The following is a 12,544-nucleotide window of genomic DNA, read 5'->3' on the forward strand; positions in this document are numbered from 1 at the left end:
TTTGGAAAAGTCTGGTGTAGTTCTTGTCCATTATTCTTGTCAGATTTGTTCAATCTGATGAGAGATGAGGTTGATGAGAGATCATTTATTTTCAAGTCTTTCCACAGATTCCCAATAGGATTCAAGTCAGGACTTTGACTGGGACACTCAAGGATATTAACTTCCTTATTCTTCATCCACTCCAGGGTAGTTTGACCTTGAACTTTGGGTGATTGTCCTGCTGAAAGGTGATTTGTGGTTTTAAGTCATTAGCAGACTGGAACATGTTTTCCTCCTGTATTTGCCTGTACTTTGCTCTGTCCATTATACCTGCAATCCTTACGAGCTCTACAGTCTCTGCTGAGACCCACAGCATGATGCTGTCCCCACCCTGCTTGCCTGCAGAGACAGAGCTGACAGGAGACAGGAGATCTGCTGTGCTGAGTCTGTGTCAGACGTACTGTAACACTCAGCATTTACACAAGGAAGTTGCAATCAGGTCTAATCTAACACCTTCTACCATGTTTGTTTCCCAGAATCACTGAGGTGCTTCATGAAATCTCCATGCAGGATTTTAGACAGTGTCTGGAATATTGTTGAGCCACAGACAACATCCTCCAATCTCAGCCACTGTCCTCTAACTCTTCCCCACGGTGTGCTCAGTGTGGAGCGACAGTCTGATCCAGGCAGTGACTGGTTCTCCTCTCTATCTGATTGATCCACTTCACCTCAAAGAGATGCTTAGACTTTGAAATGGTTTTATATTCCTTTCCTGATCTTTTCTCCAATTTTGACACCTAAATTATGCTCACAGTCCTCAGACAGCTCTCTTCACTACCTTTCCCAGTAGATCTTTATATACGGCAGCTGCTTTGCTGTTTAGAGACACCCCTCAGTCTGCTGATGTTCAGAACCAGGGAGCACTTGGGTTCCCCCTGTGCCATCAGGACTCCTCTCTCTCAGCTGTGGGGGACAGGTACTGTAAGGATGTGTAGTTTAGGACCCTGTGCAGACGGTATAATCTGGAAGTGACTGGAAAAGGGCTACGGGGATAACACAGTCAGGAAGAGAAGGGATGGTGAACGGGGGGCGGTGCTGATGGTGATCAGGTGCAAGAGGGGAGCGCAGGCGTCCAGGGAACAGTCCAATGTAGGAAATCCGGGCGCAGTCCAAAATCCCAAACCAGGGAATCCATCCAAGACAAGACGATTAAAAGCAGGAACAGGGACATGGAACAAGGAGATTAAAAATGGAGTGACGAGGCCAGGCGCTCCGAGCCCCGGACTCAGCTGGTCTGGACGGCGTCAGGAAGCCTGTGCCCTCAAGCCACGGACGTAGGGTGACTTGATGGTAGGAGGGCCTCCGGGTGTTCTCTTTTGTTCTGTTCCCCTCACGTGCAGAGCCCACAGGCCTGTAAACCTGCCTCATCATCACTAGAGACAAGATCTCTCTACTGGAGCTCTCACACTCTCTCCTTCCAGACTGGACTCTGGACAAATCCCTTTTCTCCCAAGAGGTCTTACTTAGTCAGGAGGAGGCTAATTCTACACACCTCCTATCCTGACAGCTCCTTTCCCTCACTCAGGATCTCACTGCCTCACAGGCAGGCAATCAGGAGCTGAACTTCTCCTTTAAGAGAGAGAAGAGCCACATCCTGCAGCCTGTGGACAAGAGGAGCTGGGCTCCAGCTTGATATACTTGTTTCACAGAAAAGTCCCAGAGCTCCTGCACTCTTGAACACTGATCTGTGCTCGAGCTGCATGATCACAACAACACACCCTGAAGCCACTGCCCAGTTTCCCAGAATCCTCCTGCCGCTCTGTAAGTGAAAGTGAAAATAGTCCTTTACTGCGATAAAGACGGTGTCAGAAGTAAAGTGAGCAGGTCGCTTTTCAAATCTAATCAGAAAAGGCCTCAGACAATCACTTCTTTCTGAACAATAGAAAGTGGAGCTCAGACCAGTATGATCAGAGTATCCAGCCTGTAAGTATCCTGTCAATCTCACATCAATTAACAACACAGTGTACTGTAGGGTGAGGCCTGTCCTGTAGCAGTCAGACCGTACAGATATTCACACGACTGATTAATTATTAATGTGTATCTGAAGGTGTATAATATCACAGTTTTCACTGTATTTTCTCTGTAATTATTAATGTGAATCTGAAGGTCTAGATATCACTGTTTTCACTGGATTTTCACTGTATTGGATCTAACAGGCAAACAGTAAATTTCATGGCTCCTGCTGAAGGTTTTTCTTTCACTTTGTGTTTCCTGTAGTTGAATGGCGTTTCTCTCTCTCAGAACCACATCTCTCAACACTGCAAAGACAAAAAACTTTTCTCTGAATCTGGACTGTAATTAATACTGTAAACATCCTGTTAGTATAAAAACAGGTGAGTATAAATCTGCTTTGTTATTGTCTAGCTGTATAAGAAGACAAGAAACATGATATATTTCTGAAGCTTGTAGGTTTAATTCAGTATAATGTGTTTAGTACTGCAGAGATCAATGACAATGTATGTATAGAAAAAGGTGAGTGTGAATCTGGTATATTATTGTCCATCTGTAAATGGAGACAGGAAACCCTGCTCTATTTCCACACATTGTATTGTCAAATTAAGTGCTGTTCCTTTCTTTATAGTGCATGGGTAGAGTCAGAGTAGTAGCTGCTGTGTGCTGGAGTGACAGTGAGATCAGTCAGGTACAGCAGTGTGTGAGTGAACAGTCAGGTCTGGACTAAAGCTGCTGTGTGCTGGAGTGACAGTGAGATCAGTCAGGTACAGCAGTGTGTGAGTGAACAGTCAGGTCAGGACTGAAGCTGCTGTGTGCTGGAGTGACAGTGAGATCAGTCAGGTACAGCAGTGTGTGAGTGAACAGTCAGGTCAGGACTGAAGCTGCTGTGTGCTGGAGTGACAGTGAGATCAGTCAGGTACAGCAGTGTGTGAGTGAACAGTCAGGTCAGGACTGAAGCTGCTGTGTGCTGGAGTGACAGTGAGATCAATCGGGTCTAGCAGTGTGTGAGTGAACAGTCAGGTTCTGGAGTGACAGTGAACAACAAAAAGATGCAAACTTAAAGACTAGGAAAATATTTATGAATATTAAATATCACACAAAACTTACAACAGTTACCGTAAAGGCACCGTTTTATAAGCACACATGTATTCTTAGCCTAAGGATTCCATAGTATCGGAAACCAGAATTTCCTAATATGAATAAGACAGAAAGCTCTCAATAATAATACAAACTCCCTGGGTCTAAGTATGATTAGTTAGAGGTTACTGGTACCTCTCATAGCTCAGCGACATCCTCTCATTTCTTCATCCTGTCCCTCTTCTTCCTCATGTACCTCAATACCTGTGCTCCCTTAATACTGAATACTTTTTTAAAGTTTATAAAGTTTATTAAGTTTATTAACATCGGTGGGTTGGTTTCAAACAAATACAAATACAAAAACGAGATGAGGAAATTACATTTCTAATAGAGATATAAAGTTTGACCAATCAGAGTGTTTCATTATTTCAGAGATGAAGCCTGACCAATCAGAGTGGTTCCCTGGGCTCTGCTGGTTTTCTGTGATTCTGCTGCTTCTCCTCCAGTCCTCCGTTTCAAAATCAGGTGAGAACAGATTCAAAATGTTCTGTTTTTTTAAATATCATGATTACAATCCAGTTCCTAAAATAATCACTGACAAAAAATCAAGATGAACTTATCACTCCAAATTTTAATTACATTGATGATAATTATTATTATCAGCATCAGTTGCTTAGCAGACACCCTTATCTAGGATCACTAACACATACTACAGTGGACATGAGATCCGCATTTAGTGAATAAGCTCATGTACACACTGTGTTAGTGCAATGCATGTCAAGGACAAGCACAAGTGGAAACACAATGAAAGACCTGTGCTAGAAAGGCTGATGAGATTTAAACCAGTACAGAGACAGTATACAGTGTGGATACCAAGCAGCAATGAAAACGTTCTGGTCAAGATATACAATGACAAAGAGCAATAGGAAACTCACACCACCAGCTTGAGAGTCAAGGACACTTATTTACTGAAGAAAGTCTGGTGGAACAGGAGCTGGCAAGAGGAGATGTGGGGAGTTTTAAGACAAGCACAGAGGGGATGAGACACCAGTAGGGAACAACTAGGGTTTGAATGAGACGCGTGTGGCCAGAGGGAGACAGTGGACAGACTGCAGTGGAAATAACACAGCAGAGAGGAAAAGGAAAGACAGCAGAGCTGCAGACAGTCCAGTGAAGATGAAGGTAAACTAGTCTGAGAGAGAGAGCTCCAGGGCCAGGACTGGGAGTTGTGTGGAACAGTTAGTGAAAAAGGAGCAGAATCGAGGAATGCTGCTCCAGGCGGGAAAGTGCCAGAGAAGGGAATAGGAGAAGGAGGAATCAAGAGTGATGCTGAGATCCTGGGCAGAGGAAGAGGAGGGAGAGGGCAGAGACAGAGTCAAGAGGAAGAGATGGAGAGATTCACACAGGGGAAACAGAAAGAGAAGGAAAGGTCAGACTCTGAGAGCTGAATGTACGAGGGTAGAGTACCCTCAGGAGGAGACAGCTGAGACTGGAGGAGACCTGCATACTAGAGGGGGAAAGGAGAGGTTTGGTGGAGCATCCTCAGTCTAAAAGTGATGTAAAGAGCTACAGGAAGAGATGAGTGGACACAGGAACACAGGGAGGGGGTACAGAGAGAGAACAGTGGGGGACCCAGGACAGGGCCATGAGGGACAAACAGGAAGAGAGAACAGGAGCAGAGCTTTGCCAGGTGACTTAATAGGTTGAACCTATTCTCCCAAATCAAGCTTTTTTCATTATAATGGTTCACTTAATATATAGCAGCAGAATTGTTTTTCTTCTTTTATTAGTGAGAGCTTGAGTGATTAGTGTTTGAAAGTGTTGGTTTGATTGTCTCTGGTGAGAAATTACTGTACCTGGCTTTTCTGAGGACACACTGGACTGTCCCTACGTCACCTCTCTTTAAGATACTCTGATGTGAAGAAGATAGGACACTCATACCCTTCTCAGTGACATGTGGATTTGAATCAGAGAGGAGACTCTGGGATTGGGCTTCTGCATGCAATGGGAACAATAATCATTAACACAGTACAGTACCAAATGGTTACTGAGCTGTTTTATTTAAGGAATTAGCTTCATAGTGTGTATGAATGTTATGGGGTGGTATGGTGGCTCTGTGGCTCAGAACCTGTGTCTGTGGCTGGAAGGCTGCTGGTTTGAATCCCACAGCTGGCAGCAAATTTCTACTCCATTGGGCCCCTGAGCAAGGCCCTTAACCCCCAACTCCTCCAGGGGTGCTATATAAATGTCAGACCCTGTGCTCTGAGCTTCTCTCCCTGTCTGTGTGTCTCATGGAGAGCAAGTTGGGGTATGCAAAAAGACAAATTTCTAACACAAGAAATGTATATGGCCAATAAACATCTTATCTTATCATACTATGACTAAGGTCTATAGAGTAAGAGAACTGGTCTTGATGTAGCCAGTCTGAGACCTGAATTCAGCAACTCAGCACAAACAGTAAGGGCATACTGGGCAGTCACAGCAGACTGTAGAAAGAGCTGGTATTATTGAGACTTTACACCTCTGGCCTCTCAAAACCAATCACTGTGTGTGGCTTATTGAACAATGACATGGGTTTGCATGGGCAGGATACAGACTTATACCTTGCATTTTCTAATAAAATTTCCTGTATATCAGTTTGATTGAATGTCTGAAAAGTCTGAAACCGTTTTCTTTCTCTTTTAGAGTTTCAGGTTGTTGTTCCAACTGATCATGTTGTTGCTGTAGCTGGTGAAGAAACTGTTCTGCCCTGTTACCTCCTTCCTGAAATCAGTGCTGTGGATCTACAGATCATGTGGATTAGAGACAATTACGTTGCCCCTGTGTGTTTGTTTGAGTTTGGCTCCTATAACTTTCAAACACAGGACCTCTCCTACAGAGGCAGGACTGAGCTTTTCCTAGACGAGCTCCTATTTGGCAATGTGTCTCTAAAGCTGAGAGGAGTGCGCGGCTCTGATCATGGACGGTACAGATGCATGGTAAAGTCTAAACAGTGGGATGATGATGCTGTTATTGACCTGGCAGTGAGAGGTGAGTGTTACAGATTGATATCCTGTCCAGGGTGTTGTACCCTGTGCTTCCTGGTTGCTATAGCCCTTTTAGACAAAGTGTATTTTCTGATCATTGAGGAAGCTTTAGTTTCTCATTGTTTATTTACTGTATTTTCCCCACTGAACCTTCTTGAAATGTACCATTTGATAAACAGAGTTATAAATTAAACATATAAATTCATTTATACATTTTATGTTGGCTTATCTGTCTTTGATTACATTATGTTTATTGAGAACCAGCAGAGTGCTGACAAAGATGTTTCTAGTTGCCCTCCATCATACTTCTCACTCTCAGAAATCTCTTGTGTTGGACCCATAGTCCTGGGCTCCCAGCCCTCAGTGTCTCTCCACTCCCCTGGAGGAGATCAGGCCCAGCTGCTGTGCAGATCAGAGGGCTGGTTCCCTCAACCTGCAGTGATCTGGACAGACAGGGATGGAAACGAGGTGCCATCACAGCCCCCCACAGTGGACACGGACAGTCAGGGGCTCCTCAGTGTCAGCAGCTCTATCCCAGTCAAACAGGAGTCCAACATCTTCTCGTGCCTGGTGAGAAGCACACAGCCTGAGCCAGACTGGGGATCTCAGCTCCACATACCCAGTGAGTACAGAGCTTACCTTAATCATTACAGTAAGTAGACTATTAAATATAACAAATGATTTTGTAAAAGTCTAAAACAAACTTCACAGACATATTATTGAAACAAACAATTGAGAATGAATTCCCCTTATAATAAAAACATTTATATGTAATGGTGCTGTTGTCATTAAGTCTAAATGATGAAACCATTATGGGATTTATTGTTATAAAAACATTAAGAAGGATATATCAGTTTCTAGGATGTAACTCTTTAGTTCCATGAGATTTTCTTTTACCATGTCGTTGCAGTAAAGCAGGAGTCACTCTTTCAGTCAAAGGCTTGCTATGCACATGTTACGTTCCACATCCCTCCTCTAGAGGGCGCTCCTACCCCTTTCGGTTATGATTAATTTCTATTATTTCCTGGTGCGTCCTGTTTGCTTTTTGGTTAAAAGCCCAGCATCTCTGCAGTTCTGGGCTCAGTATTGGAAGATGGACGCCACAAGGCTTGCCTATTTTCCAGGTTCTACGAAGGCAGGCCTTTTCCCCGGTGTCCTGACCGCCTGGGATGCAGACCCGTTATGTTTTTAGTTCCTGTTCCTGTTCTTGTGCCGGTTCCGACCCGGTTCCCCCTTTTAACCGTTTGTCTTGGATGGATCTCCCGGCTCTTGGATTATAGACTGCGCCCTGACTTCTCTTTTGGATTTCTTTGGACTTGATTGCTACTTCATTTCCCCCGAGCACCTGCTCACTACGGTCACCTCCCCCTGTCTGTCCACCCATCCTAACCTTGTCTTTTACGGATTATACCGTCCGCATAGGGTCTTTAATAACGCACTCCACGGGAGTCAGAACCGGCTCTATTGACAGCACACAGGAGAGTCTCAAGGGAAATTCTGTGATTCTTGAGCTCTCTCTGCCTGTTTATTTTGGATCACATACAATTTCAATATGTTCCGTTTTTTCTCTGGTAACACCTACTGATGATTATCTTTCTCATATACTGTAAATCTTGACATAAATTCTAAAAGATCAAACTTTATCTGTCAGTCCATTCAGAGAGATCCCCTCTTTACGGTATACAGATTTTGTCTTGTGTATACCAGCAATATAGAAAGCAAACAATATTTAGTTTTGAATACAGTTTAGGAAAAACAAATCTCTATAAAATACCTCCAGATTTCTCCCTCACGTGTCACTGACACTCTAGTTGTGATTTATTTGCGGCTACATTTTCTTACCCATCTTGCCCATATTATTCTCACTTTAAACAAAGAAGAGCACTGTGACTATTTAAATTCTCCAGGTGTCATTACTGGATCTTTGCCTCTCAACAGCAGAGCTCTGTACTTCAGTCTGGCTCCATTGTGACATCGTCAGCATCTGGGCTCAACCAGTCTCCCTGACTGAGACACTTCAACTGGCGCCAGTCCTATGGCTCCCTGTCTAGAGAGAGATTTCTGCTCCACACTGTAGTCTTTTGTGCTGGTGGCTCACTTGGCTCACACAGATCTCTCTGCTGATTTTGTGGTCTGCAGCTCCTGATAACTAAACTGCATGTTTATCCATCAAATCTGTTTCGCAGGCAGATGTAGTCAAACACTGAGTTGGTCTCACATGTCTGTTTAATGACCTTTGACCAGTCTGACAGTGGTCAGTGATAAGGAAGACTTGACAGCTGTCTGTGTGGGTTGGACACCTGTGTAATATGAATGTCATTTTATAAGAAGAACACCTGTGCAATATTGTCAATTTTAATATTATTCTGTTTTTTAATCATTTAAAATGTACTGTATATGCATTAGTTGTGGTTTGTCTGATTGTGATGTTATTTGTAGGTTGTGAATTATTTTACAAGACATAATGATACAGGCTTCCTGGTTGACATGTGTACAGAGAACTGAGACCTGACACACATGGACCCTAACAGAATGGACCACATGGACCACAACCATACAAATAAAGAGAGTCATACCAGCACGACAGTACGAATAGAGGAGCAGTGGAGTATCACTCACACCCATACAAAATATACAATACTACTCTGGGCAGTAGAAACATAAAAAAGTGAGTGATTCTAAAACGATATTTCCCAGAAGAGTATGATATTGCATGGGGTCTATTTAGGGTTGAATCAGTGTGCAGCTATACATCAATTCTACAGTATCTGTACATCGTATTATAGATTTAACAAAAATATTTCTTCACGCTGACCGTAACAAACCCTACTAGTTGTGTGTCAGTGTCTGTGTGATAATATCCCTGTCCTGTTTTCCAGGAGACTATTTCCCTGCTCCCTCTGGATGGATGGTGACTCTCTTCCTAACAGCAGCTGTTACTGTAGCAGCATCAGTACTTCTGGTGATCCAGTGGAGAAGAATGGACAGTATGTGCTCATTATATATAGACATGTGTGTCTGAATGCCTGTGTCAGGAAGGATTTAAAATTCCTCTGTGTATGAGCAGGTCAGGACACTCCTCTTGATAACAACTGACAATTTATAATGCAGCCAGTAGGAACTAAAAAAATGAAAATGTTTAGCTCATTAGCCAGAGCATCTTCTAGTCTTGATAGAGAACTACCCTCCAGGAGAGTTACAGATGCAGCCATCTATAATACACATCAAACCCTGAGATAAACTCACTACATTATACCAGTGAGCCACAATCAGCCCTTTGCTGCTCAAGACAGATCAATAGGTGGAACTTGCGAAAGCAGCTTCATTTAATCTGTTCTTCCTCCTTAGCCTAATGATCACATGTCTTGAAACTACAATATGTTGTAGCGATTCTCTGTAGTTTCCCTCTGCAGGAGGACGAGAGAGGCAGGAGACTGGGAGTGCAGTGAACAGGCCTCTTGTCCTTGTTAGGGACACAGGCGTGCTGGTCACTCAGATAGGACAGGAAGGAAGAAGGTAAAGAGGGAGAGAGTGATGGCCAGACAGACAGAGAGAGGAAACTGGACTCTGTTTATAGAGAGGAAAGAGCAAGCTGGACGATGAAGGTCAGGTGCTCAGGCTCCAGGAACGTTACAATTGCTATAAATTACAGTACAATCTGTTCTTAAACCCTCTGTGTATACTATATTTTTAATAAGCAACATGTAAAATAAAATTAACTTTTTTTCTTATGACTATTTATACACAATCTCTAATAATTCTGTGTACTCTATGAAATGAAAAATATTTCTGTTAGTGTTACACAATATTGTGAAACACTGTACAGTAGTTTGTGCAGAGTTGTGTGTAATCATTGTATTTCATGAGATTATTTATTGCTACTGTACAGTATGATTAATGCAGAAAGGCACTAACAGGTAAATAAAAATTAAAATTTTAATATTAGAATAAGCTTTGACAACCACACACAGCTGCAGTAGTTTAAGGATTCACTTTACAGAGTAGTGCAGTCCTCTGATTCCAGAGTATCTATCTTTGTCACCATAGTCAAGCCCATTCAAAGACCCCCAACCCTCCCTGTCTATTTCACCCCGATGGCAGTGACTGTCCCTCAGTCTGGAACAGTGTATTCATGAGCTCTGTGTTCATTGGTCAAACATTATCATGTGACAGTAAGGGGTGGGGACCCTTAAAGGGGAAATCACAGATGAATGGTAGAGAGTGTCAGACCTGCTAATCTATCACAGAAATCACAGATGTACTGGAGAGAGTGACAGAACTTTCCAATCTATCAGAGAGAACTGAAGTAAGAGGGGTCAGTTCTGTGGAAGTTTACAACAGAAAGGGTTGAATAAGATCTGTGGATCAATTACTGTTAAACGTATGGCTAGACAGGCAGAACAACCTGCCAGGATTCTGTCTCTTATGTTCTTTTGTTCAGTGAAATATAGAATATGTGTAATAGAAAACATGGCTAATGTATTTTTCCAGCTTCTGCAGCCCTGATCCCGTGTCACTGAGTGTCCTGTCTGTGTTTCTTACAGGGGAGGAGAAACTCAATGGTGAGTAAATCAGTCAGACTCTCTGTACTGTGTCCTGTAGTGATTTCAGCAGGAGCTCCTCTGTAAATGATCCTGCATCAGTGTTCTAACTGAATTGTATGTTATTATGATACAAGGTCAACGTAGAACAACTTGTTTATTAACACTATAATTGACAGTTTATTTATGGAAGGAGCTATTAACTGCCAATTTGAAATTGAAAACTTAAACCAATTTGAGTGTCATCAGACACCAGAGCTCTGATGGTCTAAATCATGTCTTATTATTCCAGCCATTCCTGTCATCCTCACAGAACTGGGTAAGTGATCTTCTGTGTCTGTGAGATCACAGATCCACCAGTACAAACACTAATGAATTATATTTGAGTGCACTGTTGTTCTGCAGTTTACTGTACTCTACTGTAATGAACTATATTGCACTGAAGTGTATCCTTCTTTTATTTTCATCAGTAATACACACAGGTATTTGATCAGTTGTGAAGATTAACAAAAGATTTACAAAAGCAATAGAAGCTACAGAGAAATAGAGAAAGTTCTCTACAACAATGTAAATATGGAGATCTTAGTTTTGACTCCCTCTCAGTTTGGTCCCAATGCACATTTTCAAAGTTAATATTTTAATGAAAACTTTAGTTTTAGACCACTTGCATGGGTGAAAAAAACTAACTGGCAGCAGAAACTATAAAGTAAGAAATGCTGCTTGTATGAATATCAGTCTTCTTTGCCCTCTTCTAATGTGTCAAAGACACTCTGAAAAGGCTTGTTTCAAACTGACAACAGGCCATCAGCCCCCTGTCCTGAGTGAACAGTCTGTATCTTGACACTGTGAGGGTCCTGTCTGTGTCCTGCTGTTACACACAGTGTCTGTAGAGCTGGAACAACACAGCTGCTCTGACTGCTTGTGTTCAGCCAGCTGGGCCCCTGTCTGTGTCAGACTGATACTGTCTGTGTGTCAGTCTTCCTGGATCAGGCCTGGTGTGGAGATGTGCTCACCATGGAGTGTGACTGGTCATCTCTCACTGTCCAGCTGATGTCCAGAGATCAGGCAGTGTGACCAGTGAGCAGGACATATCTGTGCCTCTGTCAGTGATACTGGTCACTGTGGGGACGGGTCACTTAGACATTGATACTGGTCACTGTGGGTACAGGTCACTCAGTCAGTGATACTGGACACTGTGGGTACAGGACCCTTAGTCTGTGTGAGAGCAGCCCACACTTTCACTCATCTGACTGAACAATGAACAGAATTCAGTATCAGTGGATGGTTATTTAAATATGAAATATCCCTAGTGCTGGAATAGTGCTGGAGACTGCAGACTGTGTTTATTTCTTATCTCTCTCAATTGCTCAAGCACCAGACTCCAGGGTGTCCTGTGATGTGTCTGTGTGTCTTATTGCCTTGTGCTGCTCAGACTTATTGAGTGAGACTCCAGTCTTACAGCCACTGCTGCTCACACTCACTGACACTCTGATCCACACTGCAGTGGAGACTGGGGATCCTGAACTGACTGCAGACTGTAGGATAAACTCTGGTATAATAACAGGTAAGAAGCAATAAAGGTCTTTAATACAATAAAGATCTACTCTCTCTCTGCAGATGCTGTGAAGCGAGCTCCTATCCCAAAATCACGTATGTACACTGTGTGAAACTCTGCTGACTGACAGTACTGACTGTACTGACATCTTATTACCAGAGTGTGACTGTGATTCACAGTGTCTGTATCTCTGTGTTCCAGTGTGTGACTGTGATTAACAGTGTCTGTATCTCTGTGTTCCAGTGTGAGACTGTGATTAACAGTGTCTGTGTCTCTGTGTTCCAGTGTGTGTCTGCGATTAACAGTGTCTGTATGTCTGTGTTCCAGTGGGTGACTGTGATTAACAGTGTCTG

At 43.0% G+C, this 12,544-nt stretch overlaps 2 protein-coding genes across 2 annotated transcripts in view; one reads left to right on the top strand and one right to left on the bottom strand.

The window, feature by feature from the left end:
• Positions 1-12,544, bottom strand: part of LOC107076098 (butyrophilin subfamily 1 member A1-like) — a 244,514-nt gene that overhangs the window by 186,484 nt on the left and 45,486 nt on the right. The window lies entirely within an intron of this gene.
• LOC138238055 (butyrophilin subfamily 1 member A1-like) overlaps positions 579-12,544 on the top strand; it is a 143,387-nt gene continuing 131,421 nt past the window's right edge. Inside the window, exons 1-9 of the mRNA XM_069187881.1 lie at positions 579-1,962; positions 2,257-2,372; positions 3,502-3,594; positions 5,755-6,099; positions 6,439-6,717; positions 8,975-9,082; positions 10,640-10,657; positions 10,929-10,955; positions 12,254-12,286. Of these exons, the coding sequence (XP_069043982.1) occupies positions 3,504-3,594; positions 5,755-6,099; positions 6,439-6,717; positions 8,975-9,082; positions 10,640-10,657; positions 10,929-10,955; positions 12,254-12,286 (901 nt within the window). The 5' untranslated portion in view covers positions 579-1,962; positions 2,257-2,372; positions 3,502-3,503. The remainder of the gene's footprint in view (positions 1,963-2,256; positions 2,373-3,501; positions 3,595-5,754; positions 6,100-6,438; positions 6,718-8,974; positions 9,083-10,639; positions 10,658-10,928; positions 10,956-12,253; positions 12,287-12,544) is intronic.

This window comes from Lepisosteus oculatus, chromosome 4 (genome assembly GCF_040954835.1).
Source record: "Lepisosteus oculatus isolate fLepOcu1 chromosome 4, fLepOcu1.hap2, whole genome shotgun sequence".
Lineage (NCBI taxonomy): Eukaryota > Metazoa > Chordata > Actinopteri > Semionotiformes > Lepisosteidae > Lepisosteus > Lepisosteus oculatus.